The sequence below is a fragment of the Drosophila simulans genome, chromosome 2L, assembly GCF_016746395.2.
Source record: "Drosophila simulans strain w501 chromosome 2L, Prin_Dsim_3.1, whole genome shotgun sequence".
Classification (NCBI taxonomy): Eukaryota; Metazoa; Arthropoda; class Insecta; order Diptera; family Drosophilidae; genus Drosophila; species Drosophila simulans.
In genome coordinates this window covers 15751500-15775278 of record NC_052520.2, presented here as the reverse complement: position 1 = coordinate 15775278, position 23779 = coordinate 15751500, and the positions used below count along the sequence as shown (strand labels likewise).

The 23779-nt window shown below is 39.7% G+C and overlaps 5 protein-coding genes across 11 annotated transcripts in view; 2 read left to right on the top strand and 3 right to left on the bottom strand.

Annotated features, from left to right (window-relative positions):
- LOC6732481 overlaps positions 1-23610 on the bottom strand; it is a 41192-nt gene extending 17582 nt beyond the window's left edge. The window contains exons 1-2 of the mRNA XM_016180191.2: positions 22847-23610; positions 9865-10212 (exon numbers count right to left, since the gene is read on the bottom strand). Of these exons, the coding sequence (XP_016025111.1) occupies positions 9865-10027 (163 nt within the window). The 5' untranslated portion in view covers positions 10028-10212; positions 22847-23610. The remainder of the gene's footprint in view (positions 1-9864; positions 10213-22846) is intronic.
- Positions 17814-18268, top strand: LOC6732480 (male-specific sperm protein Mst84Dc). 2 transcript variants are annotated; one of them, XM_016178223.3, is made up of 2 exons: positions 17814-17973; positions 18025-18268. In XM_016178223.3, the coding sequence occupies exon 2, from the start codon at positions 18044-18046 to the stop codon at positions 18230-18232; it is 189 nt and encodes a 62-aa protein (XP_016025125.1). In that variant the 5' UTR covers positions 17814-17973; positions 18025-18043; the 3' UTR covers positions 18233-18268. The 2 variants fall into 2 exon arrangements, with proteins under 2 accessions (XP_016025125.1, XP_016025124.1); XM_016178222.3 differs by having other exon boundaries at positions 17820-17973; positions 18044-18268.
- LOC6732479 (male-specific sperm protein Mst84Db) lies at positions 18634-19399 on the bottom strand. Its single transcript, XM_016180190.3, has 2 exons — positions 19077-19399; positions 18634-19006 (listed from the first exon to the last, which is right to left on the bottom strand). Exon 1 carries the CDS (start codon positions 19397-19399, stop codon positions 19238-19240), a length of 162 nt encoding a protein of 53 aa, XP_016025123.3. The 3' UTR covers positions 18634-19006; positions 19077-19237.
- LOC27208806 (male-specific sperm protein Mst84Db) lies at positions 20410-21134 on the top strand. Of its 3 annotated transcripts, none has more exons than XM_039292320.2 (2): positions 20410-20782; positions 20816-21134. In XM_039292320.2, the coding sequence occupies exons 1-2, from the start codon at positions 20666-20668 to the stop codon at positions 21047-21049; spliced, it is 351 nt and encodes a 116-aa protein (XP_039148254.1). In that variant the 5' UTR covers positions 20410-20665; the 3' UTR covers positions 21050-21134. The 3 variants fall into 3 exon arrangements, with proteins under 3 accessions (XP_039148254.1, XP_039148255.1, XP_016025121.1); XM_039292321.2 differs by having other exon boundaries at positions 20410-20787; positions 20821-21134; XM_016184357.3 differs by having other exon boundaries at positions 20417-21134.
- Positions 21709-22455, bottom strand: LOC27208377. 4 transcript variants are annotated; one of them, XM_016183960.3, is made up of 4 exons: positions 22394-22446; positions 22234-22345; positions 21972-22182; positions 21709-21915 (listed from the first exon to the last, which is right to left on the bottom strand). In XM_016183960.3, exons 1-4 carry the CDS (start codon positions 22408-22410, stop codon positions 21800-21802), a joined length of 456 nt encoding a protein of 151 aa, XP_016025119.1. In that variant the 5' UTR covers positions 22411-22446; the 3' UTR covers positions 21709-21799. The 4 variants fall into 4 exon arrangements, with proteins under 4 accessions (XP_016025119.1, XP_016025118.1, XP_039148250.1 ...); XM_016183959.3 differs by having other exon boundaries at positions 21972-22147; positions 22234-22432; XM_039292316.2 differs by lacking the exon at positions 22234-22345 and having other exon boundaries at positions 21972-22147; positions 22394-22425.
- Positions 23611-23779: the final 169 nt, after the last annotated feature.

Genomic DNA, 23779 nt, shown 5'->3' with positions numbered 1-23779 from the left:
ATAAACATTTTCGTCCTTCAACGGATGTTAAAACCCGCACAACAGTAACCACCCAAACTTGAATGTCCTCGTTTTTAGTATTTTAATTGATTGTAGCAATTTGATTTATAACTAGCTTTCTCCATCTGTGATATATGTAAATGTTTGTTGATTTATAGAGCAGCCAGGGTTATATTCTAATTGTGTAGATGTTTTTGGTTTTGTTTGACTTGGATCATCGATTGGCCATATATCATGTGACCCCAATGTTAAGTTGACAATTTTCACATTAATAAAAAGCCCAAGTCCGAAATTTCAAAGAAACAACCCACAAATGAGCTGTCAAATGCAAAATAGTCCAGAATTCCACCTATTGAAGTTGAGCAATTGGCCTGGCCCATATTACGCATACGACCCGTTGCACCCCATAACCAAATGCTTCTTGGCCACAGAGCCTTTTGGTGTGGGATTTCACTTTCGTTTGCAAAGGCCCTTTGACACAAGGCCCCGTTATTGTTCCATGTTTGTATCTGGCATTTCGGACTGGTGTCTGTATTTGGCTTGGGTTTGGTTTTCGGTCTGCTGTTGTATTAATTGCTGTGACATATTTAAGTTCAGATTTTATTGTTCTCAGTCCCTGGGCATGAGCTTTCTTTCTGTCTTTGTTTGCGTGGCTGAGTGTGCGTCTCTGTGTGGTGGCTCGGCCAAATTGATTGAAATTACTACTTAAGTCAAGCTACAAGTCCCCCCAAAGGAAAGCCAACTGGCAAAGGCAGCTCTTGCCATGAAGACAGTGCAAAGATGGCACAGTGGGCTTAAAAGGCAATTAGCTTTAGTAGCAGAAAGCGGTATGAATGAACTGTTTTTTTTATATAGTCGCGCACAATACTTTGGCTATAGCAACGCGTAGAGTGGAAAATATATTGTAAAACTCTCGCACAATCTTACATTAAAGTAGTCAGTGCCTTATAAATTCACTTCTTATTTTGACCGCGGCTGGTGATAAACCTGCTCCTGACCCACTGTGCGATTCTATATGGGGCTTTGGCTCATAGCTTTAGAGGACAGGCAGAACATTTCATTTGAAATCCACAAGGCGAAACCCAGCTAGGATTTGTAATGAAGATATACAGACACGTTCTTAGATACAAACACGCACGGGGGCAGGGATACAATCGCACACATGTCCGGCTCAAATCACTTAGTTTCACATTACAAAGCCATCCTGACGAAGGAGGCGAACTCCTTTCTGCTTGTGCGATTCCTCGCTTGATACTCATCGAACATATAAATTAATGAATTCGATGCTTATCAATAGTCGAGCAACAACAGCGCTAAGTCGGTCCCTTCTCCGATTAGTTGGTTAGCCGGTTTGTTTTATTTGCTGGCCCCCGATTATGTTCAAGTGACTGAGATTTCCAGTGTCTTCTGTAACTTAAAGTCAACGCAAGGAACAAGAAGAGACCACGGCGTTTTGGTTTCCCCACATTTGTCTTCCTCGCATTTATTATGGCACATTCAGTTGATAAAAGACTTTGGCCCTTTCACTCATCCCATTGTTGTTCGAGATTATCCTTTGGGCTTGCCCCTCCGTCTCCTAGTCGGGGATTTGTAATTTGGTTTTGATAAGGGACAGAATCCTGGGCTTTAACTGATTCGCCTGGCAGTTATCTACTATCTTAAAGTGGCGAAGCTCTCTATTTGAGTCCTTATTTTCGCATTACGAACTCAGTTGGATACTTCTCATATCGGTTTATTAATAATAGGAGTGGAATCGTCACGGTGAAAAATTACACTTCGATACGTGCAATTGTCAAGCTCGTTAAGTTTCAACTTAATTTCAAAGAGCTTGACTAAAAGCATCTTAATAATAATGTACGTATTAATTAATAGCTTTCACAGAAATTCAATATTTCATGGCCGTAAATATTTAAGTTATGTGACATTGCAATTTGGCTCCTTTTACCGAGTAATTGGACAACTCAAGTTAAAAGCAGTTACAAAGTTGCCTAATTAGAAATAAATGCCACTGGCCACCAGGCAAATGTATCTTTCACCTGCATCGTGCAACTTCTCTCTGGGAACCAGAAAAGGGAAATTTCGATGGCTGAGCTAATTCTAGCAAACCCATGGCCCATTCATAGTCATTTCAGAATGCAGTTATGCAAGACTCTGGTGCAGTCGAATGCCAAATCGAAACAGTGTCGACTGGCAACAGTTTCTGGAATGGGAAGTGAAACTGGTCAAGGCATATCCTGAGTCTTGGCAGCTGAATAGGAGCAATAAAGATGTTCGCCTTTGAGCTGGGTGGAAATCCAAATCGGATTCCGATCAAAATGCAATAAGTGGCCTATGGATTGGCCATATTCCGTCCCTAATGGCTGCCGCAAAAAAAATGTTCAAGCAGATGGCCGATAGCGTTGTGGGAATGTCTGCTATGGAAAGCTTGAAAGAAGATATTTGACATAAATACAGTAAAGTACATCTTACATTATTGTATTCGGATATTTTAGTCCTTTACCAAAATATTTTCTCCATAAGTCTCTCATGATGCCTTCGTGTAATATAAGTATGCATTAAGAAGACCAATTAACTGGCAAAAATTTAATAGTTGATTATCTTTCAGGACATTCAATTGAAAAGTATAGTTACAAATATAGCAAATAATACTTCGAAAAATTTCTTTCAGTGAACTCACATTATTAGTTCGTCGCTCTAAGAACTTTGTTGCTGATTGATTTTCCACCCACCCCGCACACAAATCCGAACATTGCCAGGGCAAACTTTCTTTGAACTGCCATAATTTCTTAATCTACATCAACTGTTGACAGTTATATTAAAAAAATTTTCGCATCTGACATGCCAAATGTGAACAAATGAACAGGAAACGGAAGCTATACGACAAAAGCAACTTAAAGTTCCACAGAAGCAGCCGCGGAGCGAAAAAAAAACCGAAGAAAGGAACCCGAAAACAACTCAAAAGATGTGTAAATTTGTTCGGCAAGACAGGACGAAGGGCAAGTGCCAAATGTCACATGGATTTGTGGTGGCTAGCAGTGAAAAGTATCGAGAAGTATCCACAAGCCCCGAGGAAAAAACGGCTCGAAGAGAATCCAACAGCCGCGGCTGCTGTATCGAAAGTAGAAATGAGAAAAGTTTTCGGCTCCACAGACCGATGGCATTTATTTTATATTTGTAGCAACTTTTTCAGGGGGTGAAATTTAGTTTAGTAATCAAAGCAAGAATTTGTCGATGGGGTGCCCTTCGAAATCGCCCCAAAATTTGTTTGTTTTCGTGCAAAGGCATAAAGAACATCATGAGGGAAGGACGCTGGGAAAAAACAACAACCGAAACTAATGTAATGGAAATTTCGAAATTATTGAAAATAAATGAAAGCAAATAAATATTCCGTGGGCATTTTATGGCTCACAGGGCACCGGCATCTCAGCAAGGCGATGGAGCAAGGCGTTGCCTGTTTGTATCATATTTGTTATCTCGAGAATATAAAGCTTTTACCGGCCTAAGGTTACTCAGCTGGATTAAAACTTTGTTTGCTTTGTTTTCGACAAAAATATTACATCTCCAGAAATATTTGGCATTATTTGTGTTGTGCTGGACAATATCATGCGACGGGGTTTTTTAAATAAAATTATATTATCATATTTATAATTCACCTTATATCAAAAACGTTATTTCGAAAACAACGTGGAAAGTGTATTTTAATTATCGCCTTGGTTGCCTGATCTCGACTAATTTCCCGTTTCATGTACTGTTTAATGGCGTGTAAGAGTACAAATTGCCTAGATTAGTGCCTAAATTAAAAGTGAAATTGAAATAAATTAAAAATTTGCCTACACACACACATTTCCCAGCCGAGAAGCCCTAGACAAAGCTTTTTATGGGCTACTTAGACTACATTTGCTCATAGGCGCTAAGAAATATTCTTGAAGGAATTTATGAGGCTTTCTGGGGACTCTTATTTTGCTTTGTTTGTATTTGACTCTGGCTAAAGTGAAGAGACACAATTAAGTAGGTGTGGAATGGGAAAAGTGTTTATTATTTGTTGAGAAAATCAATTAGCTCAATATTGAAAGCATTTTGTAACACTCTAATTCTTTGTGTAGGCAAAATAAATGATTTATTTGCATTTCAAAGTACTTAACCTTGTGCATATATACGTCTAGTGCCTTGGGAAAGGCAATTTAAAATAAAGTGAAAATAACTAGAACTTTAGTTCATAAAAATGTTTAAGACACTCACAAATATTCTATCTTTTGCAATAAAATCACTAAAAGTTATCAGCAAGTTAAGTGCTAAATTCAACTTCCGGTTCCTGTCGCGATGATAAATGTTTATGTTATGACATGTTTTAAATTTTCAGGTGCATTAGTGTAAAGTGCTTTTTCCTTGCCGAAAAGGATGCTAAAGAATGGTGGTGAAAAATGTCTGGGAATTGTGTGCCAGGCGAGACGAAGAGCTAAAATGCTCTTAACACTTTCAATCTTTTTTCCCGTCTTTTATTTCTACCTTTTTTTCTCTATGTGGTGGCTGAGTCTGTGCGGAGTTAACCACCTGACACCCGATATTAAAATGGAAAGCTCATGGAGTTGGCAAGATATGTTCATAATGAATTTAAGGCAACGAGGCGTGAGACAAGAATTTTCACTCTTCGTTGTTATAAAACCAATAATATTCCAGAGTAAACTCTTAGGTAGTACAAATCGATAGGAAAGAATTACAATCAAATAACAATGTATTCGTTTAAAATACCCGTATTATCTGGAGCTCTGGAACTTTTCTGCACACCATTAACTCGGTTAACTCTGATCTAGTTACCGTTCCGAATCCGAAAGCTACACTTTTGTCGCCCATTTCGTGTATCCTGCAGCTGTGCAATTTATTTTCGAGTATGAGTGCGTGTGTTAAAATTTAGCACAACATTCCTCCAGATGCACCTGCTTTAGTTTCAGCCCGACCATCCACTCAACTCCTGCCGCCATTTACGCATTAAGGCTCTTTTGCGATGGCGCAAAATGCAATTTATACATTTCCGTTAAGCAAGCGAAATTCCGACCATATTTTTTCGTCTCCACTCCGCCGTGTGTGCCGACATGTTTTTGCTTTTAGCGGAATGCCATACGGAAGCGACAACAATGCGGTGAACTAGCTAGCATCCATCCAAGCCCCTCGCAAAGCAGACCTCGTCTATTCCCCGAGAGCGGCGATCTCTTGTAGTTTCTGTCAGGGAATTTAAACTAATTAAAATGTTTTCTAGGGGCAGCCGGAAATTTCATAAAATAAGCATGGCAGCATCAGCAGCGGCAAATCGGATTGCGTTATTTATGGTGAAATATGTGGGAGGGCCGCGACTTTTCGACTTTTGCATTCGCATTCGCATTTTGTGCCGCAGTGGGAAATCAAGGAAAAATATTTAATTTTCCAAATCAATAAACACGCTGATTGCATTGCCTGACAATTGGCATCAGAGTGAGTGGATGGGAGGCAATAAATCTGGGCATGTGTAAGCGATGCTTCGGTATTTATTTGCCGGGTATTCCGAGTGCCATTGCGATTTCGCCCAACTCCCCATTTATTGGTGGTCAATAGGAAGGAGCCGAACAAGAAGACAAACTGTCAACTTGCATGTTACCCATTGGGTGGAGCGACTTTGCCCCTGCCCTTGAGCACCGAAAAATAATTGAATTCCCCAAATGCCAAAGTGGAATTTTAATTTGCGTTCGGCACTTCCTAGTTGGCCTCAGGCTCTCGAGAAAGTTGGAAGAATTGTTGCCACTGATTGCTGATCAGTATGCAAAATGTGTGCGTGCCAAAATCAGCGCAAAAAACGCTGCGTGGCTGGGTGACAAGGAAAAGGGGGTCAGACATTGTCACACGTACTTTCATCGCTCCCCTCGAATTGATGTCTTAGAAAATTAGCAAACGCCTTTCAGCCAAGTGCCACATCTCGTGACTTGGCGTTCTTAACACCTTTTTTAAGAGTTTTTCTTTTTTGGCATTTCCAGTTCATTCAGCTCTTTCCAATCACTCTTTTTGGCAAAGCCCTTACTTCCAAGGCCTGCAATGCCTTTCTTATTTCCAGTCTGCTGAACGGGTTGGTATTTGTTAAACTTAATAGGTAATTTAATTTTTGGCAATCAAACTTAATGTGGGCAATGTCCGTTTTTCCGTGTAATGTTATTTTCAAATCGCAACCTATTTTTTCTTGACAAGATCCCAATCATATGACCAGTATTTCGATTACAGTATTTGCAAATATTTGAGTAAATATAAAAAACTTTTTCAACTATATACTATCTTTTTGGCAGTGCCTGTTGCCCAAAGTGACCACCATTTTTGATAAAAAACAGTGCTATCCCGTTGCACATACAGCTTTCTCTTTCGCCGACAGTATCGTGGCATTTATAAACGCATACATATGCATGAGATCATAAAGATTGCGACAGTGCGCGTGTGTGTGTGTGTGAGCTTTGTGAGTGCAATGCATTTGTCATAAATGCACACAAAAAAACGCAAAAGAAACTCTATAATGGCATACACGGCACACACACTCACACTACACACGTCCCACACCCGCACTCTACCTCTCTCACTTCCGCCCATTCGGGGGTTTTCTCGTCAACGGCATAATGAATGCATCCGCCATGCATTGAAAACTTGACTCATATTTCATACCCCTGCAAAAGAAGAGAATAAAAATCTACGGGTACATTGACCATCTTGTTGGGCGTTCCATTGTAGTGGCTCGAATGGTTGTTGCCCGCAAATTTGTTGCATTTATATGTGATATTTGTATATTATAACCGCATATGTACATATATGAGATGTTAAGCCAGTTTTTCACATCGTTTTGATGATATTTCATAATCTTTTATCACATCGTATGCACATAGTACAAATAGTACGTTTAAAATTGCATTTTAAGGCAATTTTTTTTCACTTTCATTGTGCAAATTAAATGCAATTTTTCGAATAAAGCATTTTAAGTGCAGCTCAGCCGGCTATGACGTGCGTAGGCCACTTTGAAGTTGATACACATTATGGGATTACAGAACAGAGCTGGCATATTAATTTTCAATTGCGATAAACAATTTGGATGGAACTCGGTTTGATGAAAGCGCTAAATTAATTTATACAAATTAAATGTGCAATGCGTTCCAGGAAATAAGTTGGAAAGGCTTCGTTTAAATATATATGATTGAGGTAGTTTATTATTAAGCATATTATGCGGGTTTTAGTTCAACCACTAGCTGGTATATTTTCAATGGCCTATGCATTTCAAAGTTCCATTTGTTCTTCCCAATTGCAGTATAAGAAATAAATTGTCCATACATTTTTCCTCAACAGCATTAGCCATCGGATTACGAAAATATTTTTACCTTCTGCTGCTCGACGGCCTGACAAACTGGCCGACATCAACCGCACATTTCACGCAATTGTCGTATGCTGACAAAAGGCACGTCAGTCGCCTGCCTGCATTGCAGCCAAGTTGGAATGTCAGAACAGTAAACGGCAAATGTCTGGCAGACAAAGACGACTCAGCACCATAGCCCCTTAGCCTTTGGTGCTCCATGGCGTGCTCCTGCCATCCCATCGCAGATCCCTAATTCCTGCATCCACCTGCTCGCTTGCCGAAATACGAAAAACAAAAACCCGAAGTGCAAGTTCATGTGATATGCAAAGTGGAGTGCATGATGGAGTTTCAGTGCGGGCTTATATGCATTTGTGGTGCACTGAAAGAACACTTCCAAGACTCATGCTTTGGAACTGAAACATAAGTGGTTCTTATTCCCCTAAAACTAAAGAACAAAGAAACAAACCTTTCATTTCTGGCAACATCATGAATACTATAGAAGACATTGGTATAATTATATGATATCCATTAATATACTGCGAATCTTCCATCTATAGTTCTCTATAGTTCTAAATATATTAAATTATCTTAAAATTCTAATATATAAGCACCTGTTTGTCAAGGTGTAAATGGGTGGGGAACTGAGATGCTAAACAGAATCCCTGCCAGCGAAGGGCTGATAAAACGCAGGCACACGGGGCGTATGTGTGATATGTGTGGTATACGATCATGAAGATGACGGCGATAATGATGATGATGGCGGTGAAGAATGCTAACTGACTTTTGTGCATTCTGGAAAATTGAAACGGTATCTCCGGCCCAGTCGCTGCTGGCTTCCATTGTGATTGAAGCTGGCCGCAGAGAAGAAACTTTTTCCAGGCAAACCTATATTGAGGGATATAGCCAATTTTGGCCTTTGTTCGGAAGGAGAATGCGCTAGGAAGGGCCCTCAACATGTTGCATGTTTTCACATGCGCCAGACCCAAGTTGAATGGAATAGTTTCCCTTTTTTGGGGCTCGGGGCCGATGAGTTTTCCACTTAATCCCCACATGCGATGCACTGCATTGTTTATTGTTTGCCCCTCAATGGGATGGTCACGGTAAGCACTTTCCCTTCGACGAGCCCCTTTTGTATGTGCGTTTAGCATAAATTAGAAAGTATCGATCGAGCTGTGGCGAAATTGAAAAGGCAACTTTGCCGCAACCGAAAAAAAAGTTTCAAATCAATAACCAGGGCCAGGAAATGTTTTTCGGCTAAGCTGCTAACCAACAGAAATTGTAATTTCGAAGTGTACTCGTACTGTGGGGATTTGGTTGGCAAGGGAAGACGAGGGGAAAATAAATAAAACTTGTGCCCTAACCACGCATTCGGTAATTGCAAGAAAATCTCATTTAATCCCAACAAATGCGACTTCATCACGCAAAAAATTATGAAATATTCTCCGTCTCTAGGCAGCAATTGCTTGCCTTCCCCATACATATACATATACATCTATCTTTATTTATATATCCTTTACCGTTGTTGTTGTTGGCCTTAAGTTGCCTTTTTGTTTTGCTTGTTTACACAATGTCCTGCTCGCGCCTTTTGGCCAGAAAAATGAGTATAGACAGCAAAAACGGCATTCAGAAGCATTGGTTGTATATTTAGTATCGTAGTTTCTTTTGCAACATCATCATTTTGGCCTTGTTGCGGTTGGATGGTGGCATTTGAGAGGAGAAGACGAGCTCAATGAGTTGAATCCGTTGAGTACTGAAATTGGGGCAGATCCGCCAATCGATCGGTTAGTAACCTTTCTCTGCTCGAGTATGTTATATTATATTTCATTTTTATATATATACAATACCAAATAACAACATAATAGAATAAAATCAATCGCCATATAAATATAAAATATATTAAAATAAGCTACTAATTTAGAAAAGAAAACATTTTCAAAGCTTTTTTGTATTTGTTTGAGCTAAGCAAACTTTATGTTTCTGAACAATACGGTCCACCCTCGAATTATTAAACTGTTTCCTGGTCGCTCTTCTTCTTTTCCTGACCATCGTTTCATGCAGATGAATGCGCGTATTTATGAAAAATGTTGTTGTCATCGCAGCACTGTTGTTTTTATTGCCATTTGCTGAATGTGCTTTCGCCTCCGCGTCGGCTGATGAGAAATAATGTTTGCGGAAAAATAAGATTTGTTTATTTTACGAACGATTGATTTCGTCTTCCGTTCTGTGCTTGCCGCTCCATTTAGCCAGCTTTCCCGACCGCCCGCCGCACTTTCCCCACCCACTTTTCGGCCACTTGTCCTCGCTTCATTTTGCGCGGCTTAAAAATTAATTATCGCCAAAGTCGGGGGGACTCATCTAGGACTTTCGTCTGTCACCCGGACGGCTGTCATTTATATTTGGAGGCTTTACCGAACTTTTTGAAATATCTCATCAAAGTTTTTGTCGTCCTTCAACGACTTTGTGTCACTTGACTTAGCTGTGATTTGGACTCGCTCAGTTTATAATTCACTTACCAGGCACCAGAATGAGTAGGAGTACCACGGATATCCAGCAAATGCAGCTACGCCCACTTTGGGAACCATGGAATCCATGGGATCCGACGTCCTTTTCCGTCCTCCACCGTTTGGCCATTTGCATGTGACGGGTGCTTGCCCCCGGAATAGTCGTCTTCGCCATTGAAATAGATATTTTTACTATTTTTGCGTAGGGGCTGTGTCCTCCGTTTTGTTATTTTTCTTTGCTCGATCTTTCTTTGCTTCCTTTTGGTCCTTATAAATATATATTGGCCAATAAATGTCAATTGAATTTGGCCTAATTCGAGTTTTTTTGTAGAAATAGTTTTCTGAGCGACAGAAACTCAACTGTAATTGTAAGAAAATTTAAATTTAGATTAGATTGGCTTTAAAGGCAAACATATTTTTTTAAAGTGTACTTAATTATAGCAATAATTTTGTTATTTCAATATATTATATTCTAAATTATTATTTACCATTATAAATTAACTTATATATTTAATTTTTCAGTATTTTAGGGGTTGTCGGTTACGAAATAAATATTAAGTGCGAACTGAAGCCATTTAGGATCATAATTAAACATTAATATTAAATAACAGCCATTTGAATTCCAAAACAAAAGCACTGCTAAATTTTATTGCTTTTTGATTGCACATTAAATAATTCAGCAAAATGCAGTTGAATAATTCATTAAGTGTTTCGGACCAGATCCATTTGATGGCATTCAGCACCACGTGCACGCCCCAACACTCTCGGCAAACACAGTGATTAATGCAATTAACTGCAGTACTTTAATTAAAAATCGCCTCAAACACAGATGCAGAGCAAACACACACTCTCAAATCGATTTCATTTGAACACTAATCCGTGCGTGTGTTGCACAGGGTAAATGAAAAAATAATATCATTAAGACCCTGGACAAAAACTTAATCCACAGAAAAAATATAAGGAAGAGCAAACAAGAAAAACAGGACAAGCTGGCAAATTAAAAAACCTTCGATAAATAGCTTTAACAGTCGTGTTAACTATAATAGATATAATTGGTAAAACCTTCTTGTAATTAGTTTATTTTCCTATAATTACACAATGCATGATCTTATAACATCGAATATTATAACCTCCTTGGATGGTATATTGTGTTTATATAAAGAACTCTATTATGTCCTAAAGAGTATATAAAACTTTTATTTTCTGTAGAATTTTATTTTTATCCCCAATCCTTTTATCCCATTCTGATACCCTCTTCTCTGTGTAAACGAGCATTTCCTAATTGTCTTTCCTCTGCGCCAAAAAAAGGGAACTGGGGGAAACTTCAATCCGCAGTTTAATTATTTTTCATTTAAATAAAACTCACACACTCACATGCCCATTTTCATTTACATACACACACAAGCGCCCCCATTCCATTTGCTTGTTTATGTCGCAAAAACTTCTTCTCTCTTTTATGTTTTTTTTTCAGAAGCGGCTTCGCTTTTGGCCATTTTCCTTTCGCCCTTGCCAGTTTTACACTCTTTCGAAACAAAAGTGACACAAATACACCCCTACCCAATTGGGCCTTTTGAATGAAGATAGCACTTTTTAATACCCTTAAAATAGGTGCAATGAGATTATTTTATTTTATAGCGTTCTTCAACGTTTTTTATGGGTTTGATCGATCAGTTTGTTTACATTGAATGAGTTTTACTTTTCCAAATAAAAATATGCGGAACTGCCCTTTCGAAATGAGCTTCATGCTAAGGCTTTTGGCATTTAATTTATTTTGTGTTGGTTTCCGAATAAGTTTGCCAAGTTTGTCGATCCAAGCACTAGCAACGCAGAAGCATTCTAAAAAGCAACTTAATTGTAGGACCCCCTGGATGAGATTTCCCTCACACTGCATTTAAGATAATGAGCACATACAAAATGCAATTAAAAGCTTGTTGCCAAAAATGCAATTTTACGTATCTTTTTCTTTGCTCTCTGCTGAATACACACGTACATAATTGGGTACGTATATTTTTAAGCTTGGACTTTGCAGTTTGGGCACAGCATGCAAAGCATTAATGCACTTTATGGGCACCAACCGACAGCGAATGCTTTTAACGATGCTACGGTGAGCGTAATGAAAAACTAAAAAATATAAAACGTGAAGTGATATGAGTGCAAAAAATTGTTTAATGGAGTTTTTGGCTGAAAATTACATTCTTATAACAAATAATAGTCGTCTTAATTATGATATTACTGTAATAAAGTTGTTTTTAGAGGGATAATACAGCTGTTATGGTCAAATTTGCATTTCTTCGTAGATCTTCCTTTGTATTGATCATATTCAATAAGATAATATTCACAGCTTTTTTTAAATATTTCTCAGCACAGGTAATCTCTGCTTTCATAGATTAACAAACATGAAAATCGAAGAACACTTATTTTTCTTTGAAAGTCAACGACTCCATTATGCAATGTGTAATGTATTGTAAGTAAAAAGTCTATTCTATTGCTTTCGCATTCCGTCTTTTCAGGTTCTGCATCTCATGCAGTTCATTGGCCCTGCTGATGCTGATTTCCATTCTATTTTCATTTGAATTTTTTTTTTAACCCCGCTCCTCCTTGGATACGGCTCACTTATTTCATTTGCCTGATACCTTGTGGCTTTCGAATTGTTTGCACAATTTATTTCAACTTCGGTTCGGGTTCGGAAGTGAAGTTGCAAACGAGAGCCAGTATGACAAACATTTTTGTGCCGATTTGCTTGCCTAGATTTGTGGGTCAAGTGGAGCGTGCATGTGCATATAGATGTGTATGCAAATGTCAACCTATCTGTGTTTGAATGGATGCGTTTGCAACCACCAACTGCAATTACAAGCAGATCAAAGTTGATGGAAACATCAGATTACCGTTGCCATATGTGCGAATCGCAAAACGTTGACTGCTGATCACCAAAGTTGATTTATTATATAAATCGTATGCTAAACATCATTTTATGTGTTTAAAAGTGTTGTTTTTATTTACGGAAATATTATCTGTTCAATATTGAAGTCATACCCAAGTTTTGTGTCGCATTTATGAAACTTTTGAATACGGGAAGCAAAGTTTTTCGATAGTACTTAATTAATCCATTTGAAGATATCAAGTTAAATATTAAGAAATCGAGCTATGTTTAAGATTTTATAATATGTAATTATGATTTCTTGCATTCATTAATTATGTTAAAATAGAAACCTAGTATAATCATATTAGCGAGCTATAAAGAGAGAAAATCCATACTAATTATAAACGATTCCTGAATACCAAAAAGGTCAATCAAGCACACCTTCCATTGTTCGTTTAACATCAGAGACCCTTTCTCGCGAAATTACACCTGGCATAGAAGCTCACCTGGCTGGGTGTGCTCACGTCATCGTTGCCGTGCAGCTGCCAACCTTTCTTCTTAGACCACAAAAACTCATTACAGCCCCCTTTTTGGCCAACTCAGTTCCCCGCTTTGTGTGCTCCTTTGCACACGCTGTCTCTGTCGCTCGCTGCGTTTTTGCTATTTCGCAATTAAAACTTTCATTAAAGTAATTAAAATTGCAACAAAATAAACAAAAATACAATCGAAATCTGCAAGGTCTGCTATGGTGGGGAGGGGCTTTTGTGTTTTTGGGAGGATGGAGAAGGTGGCAGGATTTGACAGACACACAAAAATGCAGTTAAAAACGGTCCATGGGGGCTGAAAGTGGGTGGCTGGAACAAAAGACAAAAGTGTGACAAATATAAACAGGGGTATAAATAAAATGGTTAAGTGCTGGATGGCTGGCTGGCTGACTGGTTGGCAGGGGGATATAATAAAATGTGGTAATTGTAAATAAGTGGAAAATGAGTGCCGAGCAAAAGAGGGGGGTGACCGATGGGGGAAATTGGGCTGCTGTGCTGTGCTCTGCTGTGTCTATTGCATTTGGCGGGATAACATTTTAAATTCAAATTAAACGACCGGCAAAGCCACAAAAGGATTGACATGAAGTTAGTGCCACCAACCAGTGTAGCAACAAAAGGGAGCAAAAAGGCGACAACTTGACTAAGGGCAACCACAGCTCTAGTTGGCAGCTGTCGTTGTTGCACCAGCATTTACCCATCCATTGTTTTATTTGAGCTTGACATTTGCATGGTAAATACAAAAAAATAGGGGGCAATGGGTGGCAAAGTTCGAGCTGAAAATGAAATATGTTCTGGGTTTCTCAGCATTCAATTAATTCCCAAATAATTTGCAAATAAGCAGAGAAGTGAAAAAAAGAACAATAAATTTCAATAATAAAAGAGCCATCATTGTTTTGATGCTTTTTCTCTGAGGGTGCATTTTGCCAAATTAGTTTTCTCTCTTGATACTTCATGCATATAAATTGGAAAGTCAGGCGATTAAATCCGAATCGCAGGGCAATTAAAACATATATTGCCAAATCGGGGTCACCTTTTAAACATTTAAACTGTTTATGGCAGAGATATACCAAATCCTTGTGAATGCAATGACGAAGATAACGAAAACAGTTTCGTGAGCTAGCTTCATTCAAGACAAGTTGCACAATTCAATTGAGAGTGCCCATATATTGCTAGCCATTCATATGCTCAAATTTATATTCATATTTATATGTGAAATTTGATACCTCCGCTGCCAAATTTGCCGAGTTGTGACCAGGAAATGAAAGATTTTACAAGGCAGTGCGCAGATAATTCAGCAGGCAAACAACTTAGCCAGAAAAACGTTTAAAGGCAACTTGACACGCCGGCAAATAAAATCTAAACTTTTAAAGAAAACCCTCATCTTTTCTGCCACCTCCCCCTCCAATCTACTGCAGCAGAGGGGTCGAAGAAGCTAAAAACGAATACGAAAAGCAGTAAAAAAAATGATAAACGCTTCAACTGATGACACATTCAGTTTCACACACGAACGACTTTCAATTTACATTTGATGTTTTATGTTTCGCAGCATTTACCAAACGAAAAGCGAAGAAAAACCCAATGAAACGGCCGGGGGATGGAGCCAAAAGAAAAAGAATCACTCATACGCACCCACGCACACGAGGATTGGCGCCCGACGTTTGACGCCGCATGGCAAAAGCGCTTAGAAAAGAAATAGCATATAGTGAAAAAAAAAAAACAAGAAATACAAAAAATACTCGGTGCCCAGACCAACCAGGACTTACCAAAAGGCAGCCGCTCCAAGGAGTGGCGGCAGGAGTATCCTGCAGACGACAACGGTGCCAAGGAGACGACAGGCGGGAACCAGGCGGCGTTGGGTAAATAAACGAAAATATTTTGTACTTCAAATAGAAGCGAACAGCTAAAGAAACGCCAGAATTTCAGCGACTATTTATGCATCGTAATGCCCTATAAAAGAATCACTAAGAATAAGACTCTGAATTGAACTTGAATTGGGTTTTATTTAATTTCGTATTTAGTATAATTTTTTAAACATTTTAGAAAGCATTGCAAATATTCATACAGTTAGCCAAAAAGGAATAGTCTAATATGATTAGGCACATATTTAACAGATTATAATTTTCAATATGATAAGAATATAAGCTATTTATGTGAATTTTTTATGTTTATAGTGGCTGTTTTGTTGCACAAATTAATATTTTTTGTCACAGTCAAATACTGTAATGCAAAATAGAGTCAACTATCCGCTTTTCAAAATGTAATAATATTACTATGTATATACCCCACAAAGCAGCAGGAATGCCCAAAAAGAAAAAAACTTTTTAGGCAACTTGTAATAAGCTGCACTTAGGAATATTTCCTACATATTGACAACTTTGTAGTGTAAACTTTTCAATGGTCACTTATGAGCTTTTCCCCGAAAACCGATGCTTGACAAGTTGCCTCTTTTGAGATCGGCCACAAAGGCACTTCAAATGGAGGCCCACACAAAATAGAAGAGCCATACTCAGCATGCGGTCAGCAAAAAACAAGAAACTAAAACAAAAGCACCCAGAAAGCAGTTTGAGCAGAAATTGCCCATAACGAGCACTTGACCAGGGACAAAATGTGAGATGCCAGAGTTCAGAGGAATTTCACATCTTTTGTATACCTTTTTATTTCGGGGGCATGAGAGTATCGGTGGCCCGATAGCCGTGCTTCTTGTGGCAAATAAATTTAAAGTGCTCGAAGGAAAAAAGTGAAAATAGCGTTGCACTTAAAGACCGCACATTTGTCTCAATGAAGGCCGTGTCACATAAGTAACGTTAAGTTCTCCTTTTTACCTAATTTATACAGTTTACGCTGGGCGGTTGTCCAGTGTCCACTGTCCCGATGTCCTGCGGCCCCTGCGGTCTCCCATTTATGTCCGGATTCAGGGAGTGGAAGCCATATAATTGCGCTTATCTCTTGGCGCACACTCAAGTGGCCCGGCTCAATATGTTTTTGGAGTGAAATGAAGTGCCCATCGTATCCACTTGGAAAAGAAAAAAAAAATGAGAGAAAAAAGAGAAAAGAGGCAGGGCGGCCAAGAGGCACTGGCATTGGAATCCCGGCAGAAATTTTTGTATTTGATTTAAAAGGAAATACCTTTTTTAGTTGAAGCCTCACTTGTTTACCCTGCTGTTTTGCTTTTCCCTGGTGTTTCGCCCTTTTTGTGGTGACATTTTTATACACTGTGTGTGTGTGCAGGGGGATAAGTTTTTGGCATCCTACCAATGAGATTATCTTAAGTGGGGTGTTGTTTTTCGGTTCGAAGGAATGTGGAGAGCCCTCAATTGCAGTCTTGAAGCTGGGTTCCCTTTTTTGGTTCGTTTAGAAATGAGTTTCGCAATAGTTCTTAACTGTCTGGGGGTCTGTGGATTTTCCTTTTCTCCAACAGCGCGCTGTTATAGGTAAATCGATGTAAATTGCTTTTTAAACAAGTTGAATGAATAAATAATGTGGGCAAATGGAATCCCAAATAGCGAAGGATTCATTGCCAATGTTAAGAGTGAGGACTTGTGAAATTGTTATAAAATGCAGCGTTTAAGGCAAGCACAAAATTAGATTGCACAAAATATTATGAAATACTTTTCAGTTATAATCTTCTTTTGCAATCATCATATTTGATTTCAAACCTAAGTTTATAATAAAAGCTCAAATATTTATCCATTGAAGCGTAGTTATTTGACATTTGCTGTGCACGCGGATCACAACCAAAACAATTGCTTCTCGTTATTCAAAATTCAAGCTGGCCGATTTAATACCATTTGAACAATTCCAGTTTCGTTTAAATAAGTTACATCTTTAGTCTTCTGCTACAGCCTTCTCATATATATGGACGTACATATATGTATGTGCTGTGAGTGCATCTTTTGAAAGCCTCAAGTGTGAACACACATTATAATAAACGCCTCAATTGTTGTGCAGTCATCTGCGTAATTTATGTTTAGCTAATGTTCAGGGATCGATGAGCTTGTCAGCTTTTGTGAATCACAACGCCCGCAGACGCACACGAGGTCCTGTATATCCTATATCCTGTCCCGCACACACATGCCCTAACATTAACCCCCCCGAAAAGCGAAGGAAGCTGGAAAATAGCGTTAAGGTTGCTTCGTTGAGTCTAATAGACTTTCATGTCTGCCTCGACATTGCCGTTGCCCCAGTTTAGAGCGAGTCCTGTAAAGAATCCTTTCGGCATCTTCCAACCCATCTCATACTGGTGTTATTCTGCCCAGAGTCGTCGTTTTTTTAGACATGTTTCAATGATTTCTTATTTTTGCCAGAGGGGCGAATCTGTTGCGCTGCTGTTTTGTCGTTAGAGAAATTCAATTTTTTTGTATTTGTCGCTTCGATGTTAAATCATTGATGTGTGAAATTTGTGAGCTCAGCCAGGAGGAGAGCAGCATCAACAACTTGACTTTGATCGATTTTAAAGGCAGTTTCTCTAGCCCACTTTGATTTCCTTTCTGGCTTTCTAGCTGGTTTTAAATTTTTCCACATCAAGTTGGCTTCGGAAAGAATTTCCCATAGCATGGGCATGGGTTTTCTTAGCTCAACTCATTCCAGTCTATTCACTTGTTTTGTAAACAGCTCCGTACGCTTCCACCAGTACATAAACCAAAAGTACGAAAAAATTTCGTGTTTAAACATTTTTGGAAATCTTTACTCAAGCATTTCTCTTGCCTTAAACAAAATGTGAGTTGTCCTGATTTCCCAGAAAGATTTTCTATCGAATACCTCCTTTAGTTAACCTATCCTCCCGAAGATGTGTTGCCAAGGAGCCTGTGGATCGGTATCCTATGCCCTGGCTTATGGCCCCGTCGGACCCGCTCTGCCAGCCATGAACTATAATAACTGCTGCTGTGGACCCAATCCTCCCTGTGGACCCTGGACATGTCCTCCTAACAGGTGCTGTTGCGCCGGCGAATGGGGTTGCTTTGGGCCTTTTTACTGAGAAACCCAATGTTCAAAAATTCCTGAAGAAAAAGACGTGAAATTTTTTTGTGCTTTTGGTTTGAACCACATTTGCCCCTACACAAGGGTTCGAGCTTTTCAATAAATTTATGTACTTAAAAAAGTAACTTCTTATTTACTATGCGTCAAATTTCTTGAGAAATTTCATATTCCTTTGATACATGTATGAAAAATTAGAAAATATACCAAAATCATGCCTGACAGATACATACAGATACTATGCAGATCCTCAAGCTGTACGGCTCAAATTTCTTGAGAAAATATACCAAAATTGTTTAAAAATAATTAGCCATGGCAGCGTTTTGTGGCATGACGGCTAAAAAGTAGATGGTACAAGACCGGCGGAGGCTTAATTCTCTAAGCGTACAAAAAACTTTCTTCTTCAGTATTAGTCCCTTGAATTTTTATTGGTTTCCCATGGAAATAGGTGGTACAAGAAGATCAACACTTATAATTTTAGTAGTATAAGACCGCATTTCCTCCTGGCGATTACTCGTCCTCCTTTTTTTTCTGAGTACTCGCCAGTGTGCAGAGCTGGGCATCCAGTGGGGACAGGATGTGCGGAACATAGCAGTTGTTGGTGTTCTTCTTGCGGCTAGTATCTAGAACATAACACTTATCGCAAGGACCGCAGGGCGTGGGTATAAAGTCCCGACCGGTGAAACGCAGTGTTGACAAGGGAGGATTATTGCAGGCCAGGTCGAAGGAGGCACAAGCCCAGCCACCACACATGGTTAGGAAACGGATGTGGGAACTATGTACAAATGTAAATAATTAAAAATAAAATTTGAAAAACATTTTATAAAATTATAAATGAAACTTACCCCGGTGAAAGTTTAAGGTTGTTGTTCCGACAAGGACTGGACTGGGACTGAATGGTGTTTGTTTCATGGCTGACAACAGCCAGCAGTTCCCAAGGCCTACTTCAAGAAAGTTAAATTCCGGACTCCACCCAACTCTGTGGCTACTCCAGGTCAGAGTTCAGCTAGCACCCGCAGCAGCCACCGCAGCAACCGCCGTAAATGGAGCAGTCATCACATGGACCGCAGGGCGTGGGTGCGAAACAGCGGCCAGAGAATCGCAGTGTCGACAGACGGGGATTGCAGCAGGCGATATTGTAGGAGGCACAGGCCCAGCCACCACACATCTTGACTTGGTTTAGGTTTTCCGAAACGTGTGCTCTTTTTACTATTTTTTTGGGGGAGTGGTGTATAGTTATTGGCCCTGGAGCAGACACAAAATCGAGTGTTTGGTGCCGAAGTGGAAAAGGAACTGAAGTGGAATGGGTTTTCCAGGGAGCAAAGGCGATTTTTCGCTCTGACAGCTATTGACAATCTCATCGACGCCGCCCTCGGGGTAGTCTACGCTTCGGATATCTGGCCTAAAATAAAAGCTGGCTAAATCGGAACCAGAGAGTGGATGGCACATTGATGCTCAAGTGAAAAGAATGGAACTAAATTTCGAAAACTCTAAGCCGGGATCTTCAATCAATTAAGAATTGGATACCATATTATGGCATCTTGTGGGAATATAGAAATTAAATTACTGTATTGATATTCCCTATGACTCAGCCAATCAAGTAAGCGTTACAAAATAAAATACGAGTGTGCATACTGTTAAGAACAATTTCATAATTGTATCACTTCTACCACGAGTTTCAACCCGCACCGTTGGCCATGCAAATTTCTATCCGCCGAATAACGAACCGTGATGAAACTTTTTGCCACTCCGGTCCATGATACTTCAATCCACCTCCCATTCATCCAGGCGGAGACAATCAATTACAATATCTCCCGACGGACCAGAGGCCATGTAAGAGGGTGTCTGCATGTGAGGATCTAGTAGACAAACCCACGCATGGTCAACTGTGCAAATGTAGCTGAGAGGACATGGGTTCCACGAAGCGTGGTGGTTCTGGTTGGATATTCCTAGCCGACATACGTTGGTTTTAAATGGTACCGCAGAGTGTATAATTTTAATGTAATTTTAATTGTAATGTTTTGGTGACAAAAATAGACTGATGGAAGAAAAGTGCTTTTATAGACCCAAAAAGGAAGAAGATTGGCTAAGTTACCAAATATAGTGCAATTTATTCATGGAATTAGTCTCCAATATTTTAAGCAAATATATAAGGTTATTCGATATGATCCTGCTTTAAAATTATTTCAACCGCATGTATCCTTGCCTTAAGTGTCACTTTTCCAGGAAATACTTGAGGAAACTGCAAGAGTTTTTATTCGACAGGAACTATAAAATTTTCCCTGTGGACTTGTGACTATTGGCGGACAAAAAAGGTGCTAAATAGGCGCCTGGAGCTGTGAGCTGACTGTCCATCACTGCCCCGGAGTATTTAGCATTTTTTTTAGCGGCAAGTACTTAGCAACAGGTTGCAAAGGGCTAAGTAATTTCTAGGATGAGTTGTGCTGCGCCGCGATGCCGACCGCAGTTTGGATCCTGTGGGTCCGGTCGTAAGCCCTGCGGCGGAGGTGGCTGCTGCGGATCCTGCTGCGTTGGTGGTTCCTGTTGCAGGGGCGGCTCAGGAGGATGCTGCGGCGGATCCTGCGGCGGATCATGTGGCGGCTCATGTGGTGGATCCTGTGGCGGATGCTGTGGCCCTCCGCCCTGTGCCGTGGTCTCGTACCGCTTGACCTGCGGCCCCGTGGGTCCCCTGCTGCCCTGCATGCAGTGCACCTGCAACTGCGGATGTTGCAGCGGCGGTTGTGCGCCACCTTTCTATTTTGTGCCGAACAAATGCAAAAATTGCTGGGAGTGGGGCTGCTTTGGCCCGCTGTACTAATACCCTGTAGTACCCTGTTGTTGCACTTTTTATTGCAACTTTTCATATTTTTGAATGCAATAAATTCACGTGTCAGCCAGACTTACATATTTGCGCCCTTTTTTTGTTGCCTTTCTGACAGGCTAACAAATGACCGGGGTCCAGTTTCAGGGTTGCCAAAGTTTGCGCCATGAAAATCATTTAACATTCGAACTTTTGTTAGCTAGCCCGCAAAAAAGGAATGAAATGGGCAGGCAAAAGTTTCCATTCGAGAGGCTAGCAAAACAATGGAAAAATGGTCAAAATCTGAAAGCTGCTTGTTTTGGTTTTGCATACGAAGCGAATGCAGGGGAAAAACAAAATATTCGTTTGAAAACCTTCCAATCTATTTGGTTACACGACGTACTTATGTAGGTCATGGATCTGACAGTTTTTGTTCAGCTATTCGGTTGTATTTTTTAGCCACGCTTGAATAGCGAAGACAGGTCAATTGAACGAACTTTTTGACAACGGTTCGAGTCACCAAAATATTTTCGTTTAAAAACTGCCACAGTTGAAAACAAATTGACGCACTTCTAGCCATAAATTTCTTTTTTAATTAAACCTCAATTTAATTTGGTTCACAAACTAATACATTAGTTTTGGTAAGGAAGCAGAAAAACAAAACGCAAATAGTCTAATTAAAATTTTCAATTAGCATGATATTTCGTAGTATAGTTTTGGCTAGAGACCACTTTTTTCAATGGAAATAAATAATTTTTTCCAATATATTTACACGCAACATTTTAGAAACTTCATATCCAAGCCGTGCCTTTTGTGCGTCTGCAGAATTTTCTTCATTATTCTAACTGAGGGCCTTCTGTCAATGGCGTAGGTCTGAACCAAATCTATACAAAAAATTACCAAAATCTGAGTGAACATTTGAAATTCTCCTTTCACTTACAATTGGCCATTTCATCACTTTCTTCAGACGAATCTGCGCCCAAACAAGTTAAGTGAACGGCATAATTTTTATTGTCGGTTTCCAGAAAAACACTTTGTCGAGTCGCCAGAGGCATATCCGGTGAATAATGTTCCCGAAAACATTCGAAGGGTTTTGTATTCTGGTATTTCAACCACCTGGTTATTATCCAAAAGTTACCATCAAATATGGGCTAAAATTGTTTCACTTGAAATGTATTGTTCAAATGTAAATATCAACATACTGGGTCAACCGAATTTTTAATGGCGGCACATCCATTGTTTTTCACAATGGGAAATTGCCTTTGCTGAGTCGGTAAAGGACGACACAGAACTATTATTTCCACCACTAAAATCCTAAAATGTAAATGAATTTCACAAACGCGTAATTGTAAAGTGACTTACGGCACAAGTCGTTTCATTATTCTGAGCTATTCATCTACTTGGATAAATTAGTTATTACGAAGTGTCAAGCAAATCGAATTATGGCTAATGCAGGTTATTACAGCATGAGTAATTGGCTTAAAGCGTCTTTTACGGCATAAAATCAAATTTATTCTTAAATGATTGGTTAACAAACCAACTTTTGAAACCATTAGAATTAGAGAGTCTTTCTCTCTTAGGAGTTTATTTCTGAATGATAAGAAAAATCTAAAAATCTTTAATATGTATTTTATTTCTGTGTAATCGCACTGCCAAAACATATTTGTCCTGCCAAAAATCTGCTTGGTTTTGCAAAATCCACAGCCTACATGACTGTAAATTATATTTTAAGAGTCCTAACAAAAAGCCAGAGCAAAATCACAGATACAGATATCATCATCACCCAGTTGGAACGCTCAACTGAAAGTAACTCACCTTTGGGTAACTGGTGAACAACACAAATGTTATGACTGCCGGCAGTTGTTGTCTTTGTGTGTTGTGATTGTTGTTGTGCCGGCAATAAATTAACTTATTTTAGCACGTTACACGACTTCCCACACCCAGGCGCACACACACTCAACTCGGCTGCTTTTCTTTCCGCACATACACATGACACTAGATGGGCGGCGGTGGGTGGTTGGTTTACTGAAAGGACAACGTCAGGGGATTTTGGGGCCGTCCAGAATATATATCCCGCACTGGAGAATAGGGCTTGACCTATGCCCTCTTGCTCTTACTTTAGTATTTTGCGGATTTTGCACATTTCTCACATATTTTTCATAATTTTCGCGAGCAAATCGCGTAGGACCAAAAAAGTGTGTACGAAATAAAAGTTTGGCGAAACGAAAAAGTTTGTCCTGTTTGCAGTGTTCGGGTTTTTTGTTTGTTTTGGAAACACTCAAATCTCTGGTGAAATATTAATTTTCACAAATTCTGACACTTTTTTAGCCGGCATTCGCTTGTCCCACCGAACAGCAGATTCTTTCGCAATTTTTGTTATACGAATTTTTTGAGTTGTCTGCTTGTGCTGTTGTTTACTCTTTGTTGTGATGGAGATTTTATTAAAATTTATTGGCTCGCTGGCCCTCGTCGTTGGCAGTGTTGTTGTGGTTGTACTCGTGGGCGGTGGCGACAGCAGAGCGAACCAAACGATTTGACATTATCAACGTAACTGAAGCATCAGCGGCAGGAAGCTGTCGGCCCTCGCCGGAATCCCAACAACAGCAGCTGCTGCTGAAGGACCCGATGCCGATGCTGTTAAGTAGAAGCTGGAATCGAAGGAATTCGGCTGTACTCGTGTCCTGCCAGCGAGAGCACAGAATAAAGAGCTGAGACACTCGGCACTCGGCACTTGACGAAACACGAGCC

What these genes read in the sequence shown, in the direction of transcription:
- LOC6732480 (XM_016178223.3), top strand. Translation starts at nt 18,044, where the DNA reads ATGTGTTGCCAAGGAGCCTGTGGATCGGTATCCTATGCCCTGGCTTAT.
- LOC6732479 (XM_016180190.3), bottom strand. Translation starts at nt 19,399, where the DNA reads ATGTGTGGTGGCTGGGCCTGTGCCTCCTACAATATCGCCTGCTGCAAT.
- LOC27208806 (XM_016184357.3), top strand. Translation starts at nt 20,666, where the DNA reads ATGAGTTGTGCTGCGCCGCGATGCCGACCGCAGTTTGGATCCTGTGGG.
- LOC27208377 (XM_016183960.3), bottom strand. An exon ending in TTAAAAATTCGGTTGACCCA is followed by an intron (nt 22,183 to 22,233) that starts GTATGTTGATAT and finishes AAACAATTTTAG; the next exon opens with CCCATATTTGATGGTAACTT. An exon ending in AAGTGATGAAATGGCCAATT is followed by an intron (nt 21,916 to 21,971) that starts GTAAGTGAAAGG and finishes TTTTTTGTATAG; the next exon opens with ATTTGGTTCAGACCTACGCC.